Below are 19,390 nucleotides of genomic sequence, written 5' to 3'. Positions count from 1 at the left end.
GTGGATAAAGAGAGAGCCACACCACCCACCACATCTGTACCCCATCCAGGTCTCACAGGAAGCTCAAAGGTGCCCACAGCCATGGACAAAGGGAGCAACACCTACCACCTCTGTACCATGCCATGGTCCCACAAGCAGCTGGCAGGAACATGGAACCATGGACAATCTCAACATCATACCCCATCACCATCCCACATGTAACTGGAAGGTTCATGCAGCTGTGGACAAAGGGAGCGCTGTACCACCCACCGTATCTTTACCACCTCATGGTCCTCAAGCCAGTCAAAAAGTGCTAACATTTTCTTTCATGCATTAATAATATTTAATTACAACAGTCTAAATAAGGATTTCTAATCATAACAAACATCCACAGGGTGTTTTGAAGCAAGTTCTGGTCAGTGACTACCTTGTAGCAGTATAAAGCCAACAAAAAGAAGCAAGTATAATCTTGGTGACATACACATAATATTCGAGATGTCAGTTTTGTTGCTCTAGTCAAACTGAATGTTGTTATGCATCCTGCAAGCAATTAGTTTGTACTAACATATAGACAATTCCTTTGCAGCAGGGGTTACAATCTGTCGTAACTGAAGAGATGTATCAGTGATCAGATAAAGATGAGATGACATGGAAATCAGCAACCTGGTTTCTCAAATGGATTAAAATGTGCCTGGGTAATGTACATTATTTTGCTCTCCAGTACTCTGACACAGCATCACATATTTCTCTAACAGGATACTATTTGGTATTCTAAGAATAGTTACATAGAAGATATGGTTGGAAGACAATGAAGTTTAAAAATACTGTTAGCTTTTTTAAGATTAAAAAAAAAAATCCCCAATCTTTTGAGGTCCTTTAGGGCTACTCCTCTGATTTTATCATTAATCTTAAATTAGTTCATGTAATCAAGTGAAAACATTGTTTTTACTCAGGAGAATTTTAGAAGATCTAATTGGAAACATCTACAGAGCTCCACAAAGTTCCAATTCTGCCCATGAAACTAAAAAGTCATTAAATCTATATAACAAAAACAAACAAACAAAAACCCACAAAAACACTTTAACAGAAATGGAGTTCCTTACAGAAATAGTGCACACTACAAAATGTATGTCCATCTTTTGGGTGGATGACTCCTTTTGTGTCAGTATTTACTTGGACAAGACAGAATAAACAAACACCTACAAACCACTAGCAAAAATTTTGCTTTTTGCACAGCAAACCTACTAACTGCAAAACCAATCTGCAATATAAAGAACATGAGCAGGAAGAGCTGAGAGGCTCGAGAACTTCATTGACTGTATAGTAACACGTTAAGATTCTGTGACATCAGGGCCTTTGAACAAAGTTTTAAAGCCTTCATGATTCCGAAGATAAAAGAATTTAATTCATCCAAATGAAAAGCCAATACAAAACCAAAAACACCTACAGTGTATTCCAGTCATGAAAATTTGCAGAAGCATGCAGTAAAACATCCAAAAATTCGCATGAACAGGCAAAGTGCTATATATCTCCGTATATATATATGTATACACCCTAAAACCAACACAAATACACACGCAGTAAAAACTAGTTATATATGAGAGCACCTAGATTAAATGAAAAAAGATATCCTCTTTCTCTTTTCTTTCCAAGTTTTTTCAAATATTTCCTCTCACACTGAACACAGACATTCTGTCTGTTGTGAGATAGCAGGCTATTGTACTTCACACACTAAGTGGCCTTATTCCATATTCAGAAATCAAATTTGCAAGATAATAGGACATTAAAGCACAAATGTTTGCTCCGTAGAGGCAGGTGTCAAGAAATACCATTATCCTCACGAAATCCTGACAGAAATCTATCCCAGCTACAACATTAAGATTTTGGCCTGGAAACAAAGGTTGCCTCAGGAGATAGCCCAGGCTGTGGGACCTACGGCCATCTGGAAGGACAGGAACGCGTAGAAAAATATTTTTCCATTTCTGTATCTCACAAAGCACTACAAATCCAGAATCACCTATGTAGAGAATTAATTTGTAAATGGAGGATCAGACTTAAATAATTCAGGATTTAATTCAGGACTACGTTTCTTTCAAAGACTTAAGTATTCCTTTAATAAATTGCTTCTGGCTTATATTACCTGACACAAATGCATCTGGAGCTAGGTATGTTGTCCTCTGATCATGTCATAGGCACACGTGGTTTGTCTTAAGAGAGGCCCCAGGCCTAGTTTTTCAAAGGAAATCAGACAGTTGAGGTTAGCTTTGTCCCAACGAGACACTCACCAAGGGAATATGCCTGAGAAATACCATAGTGGACCAGTCTACTTCTGGCTGACATCAGTGAAGTTTCCAACTCTCCATTGGCTTCACTAGAAGGCGACAAACTATGCAGCCAAAAAAGGCGCTGAGGGACAATCAAGCTACGTGATGGCAGAGAACTTGATGACTTCATACACAGCAGATGATGTTCCTCACTAGCTTCATCACAGAATTGAAACTTACGACACTGGAAGATTTTAAGTTCTTACCTGTTCTTTTATTTCTGTCCACATAACAATACTTGATTTCATAATCTTTAAATAAGTCATGGATTTCCTGAAAGAGAAAAGTACAAGTAACATCAGATAAATAATTTTACCAGACCAAATAAGTGTATAAATTCATCTTCATTTGGAAAAAAAGTAAACCAACAACAAAACCCAAACCAAAAACTTTCCCAATAAACAGAAAATCTCACCATAGAAACACTATCAAATATTTGTTTTTATAAAGGCTGGTTATGCTAACTGCAGCAATGTTTTTATCTCATATAAAAAACTGGCTTACTGAATTTGAATAATTTACTTTTCATTATATAAAGTCACATAAGCACAACAGGGTGTCCTGTTGACTGTCTTTTGGTGAAGACAAATAACATCACAGTTCATTAAATAGCAAACCCCCCACAATTTCGTGGAAGTACAGCTAGCATAGTTAAAATACCGCACAGACAAAAAATACTGGCAACATCACATCATGCAGTTTACTGAGGGCAGGCAACACTGTCATTAAATGCAACAGTTGCTTTAGTTTCCTTTAACTGCTCAAGTTCACTTTTAACAGATTTTCCCTCTTTTAATAATGAATATTCTTTCAGTCAGCAGATAATTGTGCCCAGAATACCCCCGGAAAGTATCCTCTATCAATTACCACACAGATGCTCAACAAAGAATCAATCCCAAGAGCATTATCTGCTCCAACTAATTAATGGGGAGAGAGCAGAGGTGCGGGAGCGGTGGGGTAGAAGCAAGTCTAAGAGGTGGTACCAGTTTGCTACAGCTATTCCCCAACAAGGCATAGTACGTGCACGTGCCCCACGAAAAATACACAAACTATTATCAGTTCAGCGGCGGGGATGCAGATACGAACATTCATCAGCCACAAGAAGAAATTACGAGTAGTAAGCTGGATATATGTATTCTTTTAGTTGGGCAAATCCCATAAACAACAGCAAAAGACCAACTAAATAAGCAAAATAATCAACCAGCTTTGTCTGAAAGTTTAATTGTGGACAATTTCCAGTTGCCCAGTCTAGTTGCCAGTTTGCTAATTCAATATATATAGCCCAGAGGTTAAGCGGGTTCTCTGTGACCGGTATCAGGTGCATACCTTTTAGTCAAGCGAACGCCAATCTCTAGTTTCACTAGTTAACAGCTGTCAAATACTACATTAATAAAACATGGCAGCATTTCTCAAGCTACCAGCCATCCTCTAATCAGATGTGATAAGGATGTGGTTTCTGAAAAGCAAAATAGGCCAGGCACAATTCAAAGGTTCAAGTGAGGTAGGCAATTTGACTGCGGACATCCGAGAGTTAGATGGTAGTTTGTTCTCAGTCACAAGAAACTGAGAAGACACTTTCTGTACAGTTTTGTACAGCTCAGCTGTATTTGGCATGGGGGACTTATTTGTGTCCTACTTAGAAAAAGGGGGGACATATTTACCTTTTTTATTTCATACATTATTTTACAAGAGTAACGCTGAAGTTTTATATGATGATTAAGCAGCAGGAAGTATTATTTCAAACAGCTCTGAGCGCTCTTTTGAAAGTCATGTGTGAATCAGATGATTCCACGTGATTTCCCAGTAACTGAAATTTTAATTGGGAGGGAAAATTGCCTGTAGTGAACATATCTTCAAGGGATAATCATGAGATCTCATGTAAAAAATGATGATAACATAAGGAAGACTTGAAACTTAATTTAAGCAAAGTAATTTTTGTAAAGATTTTCACACTTATTTCCACAGGTTGTTGCAAACACTGCCAGGTTTGTGTAGTGGGCTCTTCCAGGAAGGTACGTGTTCTTGTGCTCTCGTGGCCCCACGGCAGGGCTGAGACCTTTACCTGTGGAACTGGGTCTGTATAGTATTTCTTCACATAAAGACTGTTTGTGACAATTTACAAAAATAAAACACCCCATGCCAACTTTTAATCAAATTAAACAGATATGTAAATATCTGCGTACATTAGGCTAAGATTCTTCACAATGTTTTCAGAAGTACTAAGCCGACTTTTGAACTCGGGCACTTCTATAAACTTTATCTTCAACATCTTTCAACACTTGGGTCTGTTAGAAAAGAGCGAACAGTACTTCCATTTTAATGTTGTTAACAGTTTCTGTTCCCGACAGCTCGGAGCAGAACTGTCAGGCAAAGCAACAAGAACATTTTACCTGCTGTTCCTGACCAGGTGCAGCTGTGCACCACCAAACACCACACACCACCAGCACCAAACACACTTGGTCCGTTTGGTGTAAGCAGTTACCTGGTATTTGGGCCAGGAAGGAGTGTTTACTCCGGGAGGAGAAACGGGTCATCCAAGTCAGGTATATTCTCTGGTGCAACCCTATTAACTTGCAAGGAATGTAAGCAGTGGGCTGTTTCCCTGAACACAGCAGAAACAAACAGCCGCAGTTCATTCCCGGTTCCCGACCTCCTGGCAGCCTGCCGGCTCACGCACCCGGGGAGCCCAACCTCCGTACCCCCAGCCCCGCCACGCCAGCCCTCTCCCCCCCTCGGGATCTATTGCCATCACTCTGCACACCCCCGCGGAGCAGCCATCAGCCCCCACCCATGCTCCGCGGCAGGAAAACCTTTTGCGCTCCCCAGGTCAGCCTTACCACAGCATTGCTGTGTGCTGGGCAGCCACGAGAGAATGGCAATGCAAGCGCTCACCATTTCTTATCACACGAGGTTTAGCAAAGCAGTAGTAATAAACCCAGCGGTGGGACCACACGTGAGCAGTGGCTGCCATCCCCAGCTGCCACCACTTTGCCCACCCTCACAATATCCACATCCAAACCACCTGTTGACCAAGCCTCACCTCTATTAGTATTCTTTCCACATAACATTTACAAAACTGCTTCTCCTTGAAGGTTTTTTCCTCTTTTATAAATGAATGAATCTACTAGTGTCAAGAAAAGTGATTGACTATTACCACAATAATCATGATTTAACTGCATCGTATTAGGTCTAAACAAAATGGCAACATCCGCTAGCACGCTGAAGGCCTAGCTGCCAGGAGTGTCATGCACTGAATGTCTGGCTAGATGATCATATTTTGACAACAAAAATTGTAAGCAGTTTTAAAACTATCTGGCAGACATACAGCAGTCATGGATCCCATGAGTTTCCAACACAAACACCGTTTATAGTGGTGCCTGTCTTGGCTCTTAATTATTGCAGTCTTCAGATCGACTCGTAGTTGGCTCCTGAACCAGACGTAAAACTCAGCACCAGCCCTCAGGCACGCGTTTGTACCTGAGCAAGCAGCTCCCGGGGGATGTGGCCCTGGTCAAAGCAAGGATGACACGTACCACAGAAATGGAGAGGAGGAGAGAAAACAGAGGAGAGAGCTTGCTCAGAGTTAACAGCAGTTGCATAAACACGTGGGCCATGCCAGCGGCCCCAGCTAACATCATGGAACAGAAATGTAACCAATAACGCTTAGCCACTTAGACCTTTAAAGTTCTTAAAAGTGGACCTTGAAAGCTAGTTAATCTTACCATCGGTAAAAATTAAAATCCTAACTATGTACCTAATCGGTTCACACTTTAAAATTAGCAGAAGAAGCAAAAGCAAATATATTAAGGGGAATTTAAGAGGAACCACTAGTAAACACAGGCTGAATATACTTTAAAAAATGTATTATTTACTACTGAAATGCTTCAATTCTTGGCCTGTCCTGTCTTGGGTAGAAAAAACAGCAACGTGCTTTTACCACATACTGTCAATTTGAAATTTGCATCTTTCAAACGGGAAGAATGCCCTCCTTAGAGAGGATCTGCCTTTATGCTTTATTACCTGCATTGTTTTAAACGCAAACAAGAAAGGGAGTTATTAACAGGCACATTTGCCCTATTTATCAAATCAGTAAAGCTCAATGTATTATTTCTGCTTTTCATACCCAGAATCTCATAGTGCAAGAAAAGGAATAGGCAAGAAATACTCAGTCATCACCTGGAACAATATACCATGTACATAAAGCCTGCAGCACCCTAAAACCAAGTATTTTTCTCTCTCTAGATACTGAACATAGTACTGAATTATGTTATTCTGGCAACAAAAATATTTAACAATTACAATGGTGCCTGGCCAGATTTGTACAGTAAGCTTTAGTGGCGTTTCCAGTGTAAACACTGTACAAGCCTGGTCTATAACTTGGCTCTCAGTAAGTAGCTGAAGGCCTAAACTTCACACGCATATTCTCGACACGGGGCTCAATTATGTTTTAAGTAGTTGAACTAAATAACATATTTGGCTAACCAAGAAGTTTTAAATCATCTCATGACTAAAAAAGACTTTGTTTTCATTTGTGCAGGCAGAGCAGGAAAGAAGAGGGCTTCTCAGGAAAAAGCTTTACATTTACAAATGATAAAATGTGTTCATATAACCACTAAATCTTTGAGTCCATGACATGATACATGGAATTCACTGCAGAAATAAAATTAAAAAAAGGGGGAAAACAAAAGGTAGTAAGCAAGAGAACATCAACACAGTTTAAAAGAATAATTTGTTACTGGGGGAAAATCCGTTCCTGTTGGGGAGTAAGAAATGGAGTCCATAACACTAACAAGAGGGTCAAATAACAAAGCACAAGGACTGGTGCAAAGTGCAATTTTAAACATCCCCTAACTACTAATGACCACAAAGGTAGGAGGTCCTCAAATTTTCACCAACTGGTCACTCAGTGCCTTTGCTCCTAACAAGCAAAAGTTCAAAGATTGGGCTCACCATACTGTATAGTATGTTCTCTTTGACAAATTTTCAAGGTTTTTTTCAATGCTGCATTAAAGAAAGTTCTTAGATGAGCAGCAGCTGTGGGATCAAGTCTAAGATGTGTAGCAGATGGCCACCTGCCCAGGCATCCAGGGACAGCGGGCACTGAGGTGGGCCCTAAAGCTTTTGCTCAGCACAGTCCCTCTTCACTTCCATAGTCACAAACTATGAAACTCAAAATAAAATCAGGCCCGTAATTTTAGGCCATAAACTGCCCTTGGGGCGAACCCTTTTGTTTGAGAATTGCCTCTCACTTTTGTAAGACCATACCCTCCAACGATCTTTAGTAAAGTAATATAAGTAAATGTTGTCATCAAAAGAACAACAGTTTCTCTATAGACTTACGATGAACAGGGAATGAAAAACATATTCCTCTGATCTTCCAGAGTCATATTAGTGTGTTGGTAAGAGAAACACTATGAGACTGGAAATTAATTTCAACCTCCTGGGTATACTGGGCGGTATGCAAGCTAAATGAAAGATGAAAAAGACACAGAAGAGGTAACATGAGAGAGCAAGAGCACAAAGCAAAAGAAAGGCAATAAAGAAAATCAAAAAGCACGTACATCCTAAGGCATGAGAGCTACTCACTATCCAACAAGTATGCCTTTCATGTTCAGTCAGTGTGACGGAGGACTAACTAAAACACAAAGGCCCCTTCTACTTAAACGTCTGGTATAGAACAGATTGGGAGAGAATACTTCCTCAAATCATCACAGTTCATTAAAGGCTTTCGATCAAAAAGGAACGAGGAAAAATTGTGGCTAATCCATGGAGAAAGGAGGGGGAAAAAAAACCAAAACCAACAACAAAACCCCCAAATCCTACCAGAAATAGCATCATGCTAAGTGGTGATTTGTCTTTTGATCAGGAACAGACACTGGTGAAAAAAACTGGACGGGTACATCCGGTCCCAAAATACAAAAGAAATCCCTATCCCAGGTGGATCGCACCAGTTTCTTATTAACACCTAAATGTTTCATCTTTCTTTAGATTCTGTCATGCCAAAGAAGAACTACAGGGCATTAAAATAATTAATCAGCCCTACTTTACTTGATGTCCTACATTAAAGTAGAACATCCACTCTGTAAGACTTACTTTCTAGCCTCAGATGATAAAGAAGAAAAGCAGAAACGTGCATGCAATATGGCAGCGTTTGAAGATGATCAAGCACAGAAAAAACTGGTTGAAAGCATGTGCATCTTCCACAGCACTGCCTCCTTCCAACGGGGAATCAAAAAGTGGACAGCCTTGGTCGGTCAGCTAACCTTAGCAGTGAAGACTGGAGATTTTGCTACAAGTCTCAACAATGATTAGCAAGAAAGATAGCCTGGGGTCTGTTCTTTCCAACAGCAACTCCATGGGATCCCAGCTGGTATGCCAGGGTACCAGACTGCTGATTATGTCACATTTATGAGCTACTGCTCCTATGGAAGTTAATCAGATGTAAAGAAGGAACCGCTAACAGTGAAAAAACAATGACCTGGGGGAAATCAAAAACAATTCTTCTAATCCATTGGGGTAATTACAAAAACCAAAACAAATCTGAGTTGCCATGCAATACTCCAGCAAAATAAAACTTCCCGTTTAGTAAAGTACAACTTCACTCACACTCTAGTCATCCTGAAGTTTTTGGCATCTCTTTATCAGTAAAGGAGAGAAGTTATTATTTCCTTCCCTCCCTCTGCCCAGAGCAGTCCTCCTGCCTCCCAGAGCACTCAGAGCAATTTTATGACGGTTCCAAGGATGTTCAGTTTGCAATGCATACCTTTGAACACTGCACTTTCAACACGGTATACAATTGTGTTCCTTGCTATAGAAATGGATCAGTTGATTCAACAGAGATGACAGTTCAGGGAGATATGCGCACAACAAGGCAATTGTGAGAGATTTCCAAGAGATGGCTAATTCATTGCCAAGCACTGACCAGAATGAAACGAACGACTGCAACCAAGCTTACCTTTAAGACTCTTTGCAAAGATTCTTGATACAAATATCAAGTCTTACCACAACATTGCATCAGAGGATACTGATGCTAACAAGAACAGACCCACTATCTGAAATTTTTCAAAAAGAAAAGCAACACCAATGGGTCAATCTTGCCTGTCTTACTGTAAAACATCACATATTACTGCCCTGCTAGGATTTCTTGGACCCTGCTTATGGCCCTTTGTCCTAATGAAGCCATAAAATGATTACTCTGGTAAGAGCAGATGACACTTCCTTGCTGTTGAAAGGAGATTTGCAAGTCAGAGGAGTATGTTCTGCAAAGGCTGCGGGAGGAGAGAGGATCCTCGCTCTGGAGAGCACGTCCTGCATGTGAAGGCTGGTATGCAGTGCAACATTCTTGACACAAGCAGTGAAACTCCATGGAGAAACAGGATGGCCAGTTGTGACCCACCACTCAGTAGTGTGTGTCCACTGAATTCTCTTTTTAAGACAGTAGTCACTGCTCCAGTATTACCTCAAAATCTAAAGTACGTTCAGAATAACACCTAGGGGTCCCATATTTTCAGCGCACGGTGTGTTACCAAATCACATCTCCCCCAGAGCTTCAGAGCAAGAAGATCAGATTGAGAGAAGGAACACTCTTAGTAGAACAAAATACTGAGCAGATTCTTAATAGAGTTCGCATATAGCTAGAATGATAGAAAAACATTGGATTGGAGGAGGGAGAGAAAACACGACATTAGTTAAGACAGCAGTTGATGTGGTAAGCTGTTTTACTCACAACACTGACCCAACTAACAGGAATCAGTCAGAGTAGTAGCAAGTACATTTCTATCTGATTTTATAGGTTCAGCAATCTAAAAAGTAACAAAAATACAGCTGTACAGGTATCAATGGTGCTTCAACTCAAGATTCAGAGAGGCGACAGCAATAGCATCTGTCCATTTTTAGGTCATTATCATACCACACGTTTGATAATGCGCACAGTTCAGTTACTGTGCTAGACAAATCAGATGAGGATGAATATGGGGAACTAACTGGCAAGTCCGGAAGATTCCACCGTGGCAGGTCAGTACAAAATCAACTGACTTGCCAACTAAACAGTAAACGGAGACTTTGCCTTCAAGAACAGTGAAGGTGCTAATAAAAATGTTTACCACAGGTCTGTCATAAAACCACCTTTCTCCATGGCTGTAGTGAGATAATTGCTTGAACAAATACTAATCCTGCAAGTACATATTTGCAGATTAAGCTATAAAGCCCAATGCAAAAAGAATCTTCTTGACATAATTTTGACTTAATTTGTTCCCCCCACGGATTTGTTTCATACTGACACTCAATGAAAAAAGCTGGTGAGGGAATGCCGACTTCCCTGGTGTGACAGACTTCAAAGTGCTTTCTTCAGGCTGTCCTTCCTCCTGAAAACACGCTCCGGATTTCCGTAGGAACACAGATGTTGCCAAATGCATTTAGAGAAATCCCAAGATTCAAACGTGGGTAACCTTTGCTCCTTAACAATAGCCACTCAGCACCTAAAGTGCTGAACGCTTCTGACACTTAATAATCTCTCTGTTTGTTTGGTTTCTAAGACTACAAACCTCTGGCACTCTGTTTCAGAAACTTCATGGCTAAGGTACATTTCATCTGTGAACTTAAAAGTAATTCTTATTTTTTTAAACTCAGTTTAACACAGGTAAAACTCCAAAGGTAAGAGAAGATTACAAGTAAAATAATAAACAAAAAAAGATTAATACATAGCTACAACTGGCAGGGGAAAACATTCATTGCCTAATTTTGCTGGAAAAAAAAATGGAGTTTTGTTCTCATTTTGAAGATGATGAACCTTCTGATAAAATTGAATATCAGGAATCTGTATCAGCAGAAGAGCCATTTCTTGCTTGAAAACTATTTTGGTAAATCTTGGCCTCACTCTTCACATAATAACAATGAATGATAGCAAACCCAACACCCCAATGATTAGAGATGAATAATTACATTTATGGAAACCTCTTCTGGAAGACTTTGCTGCATTTTAACAATGTTCACCTCTTTCTTGATGAGAAATAAATTGGCCAGGTTAGCAACAGTTTATCTGATTTTACTTGGCTAACCAACCATTTCAAGAAGAAAAGAACAGACAAAACACCTCTGCACAGTGTTTACCAAGGGTGTTAATTTGATTTGAGGAATGTTAAGTTCCATGGTAATTTTTGGAAATGCATGACAGCTAAACGCACAGGTATACTTAACACGCCTGACCACAAACATACTTCTTTCCAAAACTGCTCCAGGACAGAAACTTCCTCTCTATGGTACAACTATTCTGCCTTTGCATGCCAACACCAATAACTCAACGATGGTAAAAATTAAAATGACATCTTTTGAAACTGTATTTCAGGATCTGTGTGCAGTGGTACTGTTCTAGCCTAGTAATAGGTGAATATTAGAACCTTATATATGGAGAAAAAGGCATCTAAGTGCTACTTTTAATTCACCAAAACAAAATGGCAAACTTCCAAAATACTGTGTGGCTGCCAAATTGGACCTTCACACTAGTATATTTCCCTGTGGCACTCTTTGTCTGATCAAGTAATGCCAAACTTGGTGGCTTCCATATAGGCGAGATGTGCTTTTAACCAGTCCACGTGTGAATTCATGAAGTACCTGCTATGTGCAACAAGAGCAAGAAACACGACTGTTCTAGTGTCAGACAAAGTGATCCTGTTCTGGCTATCCGCAGCAAGCGTCTTGTGATATGCCAGTAAACCCTCTCTGTCAACAGAGTCATGCGTGATGGCTTCTTGAAGAGACGATAAAGATTAGCAGGGTTTTCCAAGCTGTGAGTTTGCTATTGATTAGGTCATAAGGTTGCTATAAATAAAGGTGAGGTTCTGCATCAGAAACATCATGCGGGATCATAGCAAAACTGTCATATCTAAAACTTTAACTACCTACAATTACGTGGCCAGACAGATCGAAAAGCACCATATACGTGAGAACAAAACATCAAGAAGTGCAGGGGCAAGCAAGCGCCATACTCTGGATCAAATTACACTCATCGCTGAAAGAGTCTCTCTAAAATGAATGGTCCCTTTCTACCCGAGTTACAGAGAAAATGATATCTTCACGTGCTGCACTTACCCGCAGGTAGTAAAACTGCCTGTGCTTTAGAAAGAGAGGGGAAGAGAGACAAGGAGTGGTTTAGAACAAAAGCTGTAATTACATTTTTTTTATGCTTGTGCATCAAATTGAGTATTTGGAGCCGGTAAAGATCAGGTAAGTGACTGCAGCTAAATCACCTCAAAATCTGACTCACATGCATTAGGTTTAAGAGTTCACCGATTTTCTCCTCCGAATTGCAGTAATTTGAGCGGAATTTTCCTAAAGCACCAACAGATTGCGGAGAACCACTGTGAAAGTCGGTGAACGACTATACGCTGCGCACCTCAGGGAAAAAAAAAAAAAAACAACAACAAAACCCAAACCAAACCAAAAAAGGGGCTTGAAGATTTTTAGCTTTGCTTTTACACAGAAATAGGACGCGTTGTAGGATTGGGTATTAGGAAAAATTTCTTCACCGAAGGGGTTGTCAGGCACCGGAACAGGCGGCCGAGGGAGGTGGTGGCGTCGCCACCCCCGGAGGAATGTAAAAGGGGGAGGGGGGGGGGGGCACGGTGCTGAGCGCCGCGGTTTAGCGGTAACTCGGCAGTGTGGGGTTAACGGTTGGACTCGATGATCCTAAAGGTCTCTTCCAACCAAAAACCGATTCCATGAGGTAAGGTCTCCCTACCTGCCTGGAGTACATCGCTGCCGCCTCTGGAGTACCGCGACGGGGCCGGGCGGGGGCCACCCTCCCCCTTCAGGCGCCCTCACCCGAGTGCCATTAGCCCACTCGTTAGCCCCGCTGGTTTGCACACCTTGGCAGAGAAACGCGTTGCCCCTCACGGCCCTCCGGGTTTGCCCCGGCCCCGGGGCCGCTCCCTCACGCCCGGGGGGAAGGGGGGGGGGGGGGCGCCGGCCCCGGTTCCCGCAGGTCGGCCGGTAACGGCGGGCACCGGCACGGAGCTGCGGCGGAGCCGTGCCCTGCCCGCCCGGCCTCTCCCCCCGCGGATGAGGGCGACACTTCCCGCCGCGGAGGAAGGACACGCCGGAGCCGCTCTCCGCGGCCACCGGCGGTAACAAAGCCGCCTGCCTGTGGGGAGGAGAAGCCCGAGCGGACCCGCGAGAGAGGATGGGGGTGGAAGGGAAGTTGCAGCCCCCCGAACTCCCCCGGGGACGAGGGCAAAAGCGGGTAGCCCCCACCTCCCTCACGCCGGCCCTGCGGAGCGGCTTCCCCGCGGCCCCCCGCCCCCGGGCACGGCCCGCCTGAGGAGCCGGCGGCAGCGCGCCACGCCGTACCTGGCTGCTGCTCTCGGCCGGCAGGTTCCTCAGCAGGATCTTGCGCCTGTTGCTCAGCTCCCGCCGGGTGCTCTCCAGGCGCCTCGCCACCTCCTCGGGGCCCAGCGGTGGCGGCCGAGCCCCCCGCGGCGGCTCCGCGGGCAGCTCCGCGCCGCGCTCGACTGCTGCCGCCATCTTGCAGAGCGAGCGGGGGGAACCGCGGCGGTGGGCGGGCGGGCGGGCGCTGGGGGAACCGCGGGGCACGGCACGGAACGCCCCGGCCCGCCGGCGGGGCGCGGGGGAGCCACACCAGGCCCCGCCGCCCTCCCCGCCCCCGGCCCGGCCCGCCCCACCGCTTTCTCCGTCCCTCGCCGAGGGGAGGCTGGAATCTGCGGAGCCTCCGCCGAGGAGCCCCGTGAGGGAGCAGCGGGCTCGGCCTCCCCGCCAGCCCCGACCCCGGCCCGGTGCCGCACAAAGGGGCGCAAATCGCCTGTGAGGAGAGAAGGACGGCGGGGGGGGGGTTGCGGCGGAGACTGGGGAGGAGCTCGGTAGTGCATGGAGTGGCCTCAGGCTGCGAACCCCTTTGGGGCGTGTGGGGGGAAAGAGGGATCAGAAGATGAACTTCATCACCACAGTAGCATATCTCGAGTCAGGTTTTAGGGAAGGACTTGAGCACTCTTGAGGAGAGAGTTTGGAGCTCCGTTATGAGGGAAATCACCTCAAGAACCATCATGATGGAGGCACCTCAAGGAGGCCAAGGCCCAGACACCGGCTCGCTCTCTCCCTGGGGCACAGTGAGGCTCATCCCTCCCAGAAGGTGTTGTTTCCCCAAAGTCGATACCTTCCTTAGGTACAAGTCCACCCAGAGAGGCTGAAACGCAGAGCCACAACAAAATAAAACAGATCTGGAGTGAACCCAAACGCTCCATCAGAGGTTAGCAGGCATGACGGGCCAAGATGATCACGTTCTAATTTTGTTCTTCATCAGAAACATACCAAAGAAATTACAAAGCATCCAAACAAGTAAATCAAGGCTTGGTTGCTGCACTTGTGGCAAAAGTCACCCTCTTGTGGCAAAGTGCCATGTAATGGTGGATGGGCAGGCGGAGGGCTTGCGGCTCTTTTAGTATTGCAGCATTTTACTATTTCTGGGAGTCACTATAAAAGAAATTTGCCCTTCTGCAAAGCCTCTGTCTGTAAAAATGTTTCACTCTGTTAGTCAGCTCTTACTTTAAAAAATAAAATAGGTTATTCTCTTGGAAAATTCATTTCTCCTTAGCATAGTCACTTCCAATGTCATTTACAACAAAGTAAATTTAGCTCTTAATGTTGTCATCAGTGCTATAAATGAATGAAGAATAATTTAAATATTTGTATCCATTTTTAGATATGAGGCTGACCACAAAGAACAGGCAAAAGAGAATCCAAACCTGAAAAATCGTAGTCTTAAAAAGGGAATTGGAAACACACTTTGAGTTAAATTGGGTATATGTGAATAAGTCCTTACTAATTCCTCAAACTAGGACAATAATTCTTAACTAGGTTTAAAGTGCCATCTTAGAGACAGGATTACCAGTTGCAGAAAAAAACCCACCAATCAATAGTGTTTTTAGAAATTGCTTTGGTCCAAACCAAAGCTAGCAAGTTAAGACTACAAAGAATCTTGGACCTTCATTACTTCTAAAATTAACTTAAAAACTACTGAGCAAACAATAATCGAAGTACTTTTTGTTCTTTTTGGTGTATTATTAAAAAAATTGTCAGGGCTATTGAAGGGCTTCCTTTTCCCTATTTTTTTGAAACAGATAATGTTCCTCCTTCTTCAATATTTGCATTATGTTTAATGAATTTTTGGAAATCAGAGGGGTGAAGGACATTTGTAAATAGTTCATGTATTTCTCATGGGAGAATTTGAGAACAGCCAGATTCAGCCTGTCCTGAACAATATTAGCTTTGCCTTTGTACTTAAACCAAGAAACAGGAACAACTATTATAACAAATAACTATTATAACAAATGATTAGTGTGAGATCTGATCTAAAGAAAATTTCATTCTTAGAAATAACAACATTTTCACAGGTCACCGTTCTTTGAGAAATGTAAATGAAAAATAAGTATATACCTGCTGTTTTTTTTCAAATTTCAGATAAAGATTTGCTTTCTAAAGCTCTGAAATATCTCTTCCAGCACAAGTTATGAGGTATAGGTTTCTTATGCCCAAGGATTTACAGATTATTAATCCTGCTACCTATAAAAGTATCCGTGGAAAATACAAACAAAAAAAAAGAATGAAAAGCATGCTAGTGAGTATTTACAAAGTGATTTTCAGGTCAAGCTATGAAATTGAAGGAGGGATACTAAATACTGTTTCCTCAAAAGCTATCTGAATCATAACATAGATTATGCGATGTAAATTATGCTGGGACCATGAAAAAGATTGCTGTGTGAGGAATACTGAAACACATAACGATCTCCTCAGAAATAATTGCCAGATTAAGCTATTGCAGTAGAAATTATGGATCTGCTAAAACATACATTTAAGTGGAGCTAATGAAGTAATGAAAGCAGAGTAATTAATTATACCATTCATTTTTCCAGTTTGAAGGTGGACGCTCTGCTTCACCTGTATATTACTGATGATTAATCCTACCTATAGCAATTATCTTCTCAAAAGCTGCCTGCTTTTTTTTTGATAGGCTGCAGGTGTATCTGGATGAAAGTCATTAAAAGTTCAAGTGCATTACTAAAAGAAATAGTTCAAAAATGAATAGGTTGGTATTAATGGCAAAAATAAAACTACTGCAGTATTAGTTACAAGTAGTTCCAGAGAAATGTAAATGTAAACATTTTACTTGCTTAGAGATAGTTATTTAAAAGATTGCATTTTATAGCTGGAAGTATTCCTCTTCTCCCCAATCTTGACATTGCACAGGTAAATTCAGGAATTGGCTGCACTGAAAGTCAACTACACAGTGTTGCGGGAAGAGAGCAGGAAAGATCAAAGATACTGCCATTGTGTGTGGAGGTGGTCCATGAAAATGAACAAGGAGGCAGGCCACGCACCACCTCATTCGACAACCAAAATCAGCCAAATAGGCATCAGTGTCAATAACCAATATCTGACCTGCGGAAATATTCCCTCTTGAACCCAAATGTCATCCCTGTTTTGAACTACAGTACGCCCTCAAGCAGGTACCTGGAGAATTCAAATATCATTTTAAATAAAAGAATAATCAAAATTAGGCACCAATAAAGTAAAACACCAGAGTCTTTTGGACCCCCCCCGAGAGCATCAGTGAGCACATTAATACAGCATAGGAGCTGTGCAAGGCAACAATCCAGCCTCCTTTGAACCTCCACAAGCATATCAATGCATTAGATACACAGTTCTCTCATTAATCTTCTGCCTTCAGGAATTACAGAATCACAGAATGGTCAGGCTTAGAAGGGACCTCTGGAGATCATCTAGTCCCCTTCTCCCATTTTACCATACAGTTTCTGCGAGAAGTACCTAAACAGTAGCACAGGTTACTGTCCTCTCTTCTGTTCTTGGCCAGCACTCCTTCAGGTCAGCCATCACTGCTCTCAGCTGTGTTCTTTGTACCTGCTGACTGTAACAGTGAAAAGAAATTGTGTAAGACTAAACAGTCGTTGCTGACCCATGCCGTGAGACCTGGCACAGGTTAGGGAACCCTCTCACAAGTCTCTGTGCTGTTGCATCTGCAGGAGTGGGAAACATCTTCAGGAAGATGGTGCAACTCAGGATGAACTTGAGTGGTACCAGTCTCCACCCAGCTGCACCCAGGAGAGGAAGAGGACAGTGCGCCAATGCATGTATGTATTTGCCTTGAAGAGTTTCATCTAACTGATTACAGACCATCCTTCTCTATTCAGACATTATATGTATATGTTTGTATGAGTATATTGTTACTGACTTTATGTTGCTTTCGAAACAAAGCCCTACACGTTTATGCTTTGCAGCCTAAACAGTCTTTGGTTTTCTAATGTGCTTTCATTATGTTTCAAAATTACTGCAAAAGCAAAAAAGCACTATTTAAAAATAGCAGAAAAGTGTCGTGATCTGCACGTGTAACTTTGGTTGCACTGCTGACTTGATGCTATTATACAGATAAGCCACTTTGCAGTAATTTAATTTAGTTCACTAAATTCCTTGTTAATTAATAGTAATGTACCCATCCACAGCAGTTGCTTTTGTAGCTCTTCTAAGCTGAAGATTAATTTACCCATGCTTTTGCAGCTTTGAAGTAATACAAGCCATATATCTTTTTTCATTTTTATGGGTTGAGAGTGTTAAAAGAGAATTGTGTTACAGACATTCTGTCTGAATTAAAGATGCGTTCAAGCATAAATGTCCATGTTCAAAAGTGCAAACCAGTTCAGATCTGTGCAGATAAAATAAAACCCAAGATTTAGAACATCTGCTGGATCTCAAAGACCCATCTGATGTTCCCAGGTCTATGAGATAATAGGAATGTATCTGTGAGCTCCTCAGATAAGTGATTTCTCATATGAAAGAGAAATCTAAACAATTTTCTGAAACCATGTGATTGGTATGTTTCCTGCAGTGAGGGTTTGGAATCCACCAGTTGCTGCAAATATGAAGCTTCCATAAAAATCCCTGATTGGTAGCACCACTTCATGTGAACAAAGCATAAACAATACCATTCTCTTTAGTCTATGCTATGCCCACTGTTTCAAGCTTTAGCTGCTCTGTTTGTTTCATTAGGAAACTGAAATATTGATACCAAAAGATGTAGATTCAGTTGTCAACACCTGTAATTAGTTCAGTGATGATCATCTAGATCCTCAGTCATTTATCTCACAAGTGCAAATTGCCTCCAGAATATACCAGAGGTGCCAAAAGAAGTTCCTTTCACCATTTTTCTAACAAATTTAAATATGTCCAGCATTCTCAGTGTAACGTTCTATAGTGGAGTAACAAGGGGGATCATTAAAACAAACAGAATCAAATTACTAACCTAGAACAGCACAGTGAGCAACTGATACCTGCAGTATTCTGGTGAAGCAAAAGCTTCGTAACCCCTCTCTGCAGCTAGGGCATAGTCTCAGGCTTCGCTTGCTCTGCAGGGTTACAGTTCAGTAATTAACCATTAGAATACTCAGCATGTCTAGACTGCACTTTTGTTGAGACAAGGTACTGTGACATGGTAAATCCTCCCAACTAACTGTTAAACTCGTTTTAATGCCAGAGATATTTTGATTAATGTTTCATCCTCAAAGCACTTAAGAATTGCAGTAATATGGGATCAGACTTGAGGTCCATCAAATCACATTGCAGCAGTGCCCATCTTGTGGAAGAGATGCCAGATGGGCAACGGATTGCTTCAGAGACCACAACAGCCACATGCTTCATTCCGAGCTGCATTGCCAATAAACGCTTACATTCACCTGGCTCGCACTCCTTTGTGGGAGCCGTTTATGTACCGGGCATAACTCACATTCACTGGGAGATGTCAGGTACTGCTATTTATGACCAAAAATGGGATGTTTCTTTACTCCTGAAACATTCTTCAATACAGACACAAAAACATTTCAAGTGACTTTGTCCACAGCTGAACATTTTAAGTGGAACCTGATAGCTATTAAACTTGGCGTAACACTGCTCCTAATTGTGTTAGGGATGATGGATTATCTCAGTAATAGACTGGTTAGCAACTTCGCCTCAGTTTCCATTCTGTAACAAAGCGGTCTGCAAATAAACAGTAAAAAGATAAAAGAGGTGAG

The 19,390-nt window shown here is 42.2% G+C and overlaps 1 protein-coding gene across 1 annotated transcript in view; it reads right to left on the bottom strand.

The window, feature by feature from the left end:
- Positions 1-13,820, bottom strand: part of RAVER2 (ribonucleoprotein, PTB binding 2) — a gene marked incomplete at its 5' end in the record, with an annotated part of 36,805 nt that extends 22,985 nt beyond the window's left edge. The window contains 2 exons of the mRNA XM_082483608.1: positions 2,510-2,576; positions 13,647-13,820. Coding sequence (XP_082339734.1) covers positions 2,510-2,576; positions 13,647-13,820 — 241 coding nt within the window. The remainder of the gene's footprint in view (positions 1-2,509; positions 2,577-13,646) is intronic.
- Positions 13,821-19,390: the final 5,570 nt, after the last annotated feature.

This window comes from Vanellus vanellus (assembly GCF_965231255.1).
Source record: "Vanellus vanellus genome assembly, chromosome: 5".
NCBI classification, from domain to species: domain Eukaryota; kingdom Metazoa; phylum Chordata; class Aves; order Charadriiformes; family Charadriidae; genus Vanellus; species Vanellus vanellus.
The sequence above is the reverse complement of the archived record's forward strand: the minus strand, read 5'-3'. Positions and strand labels throughout refer to the sequence as shown.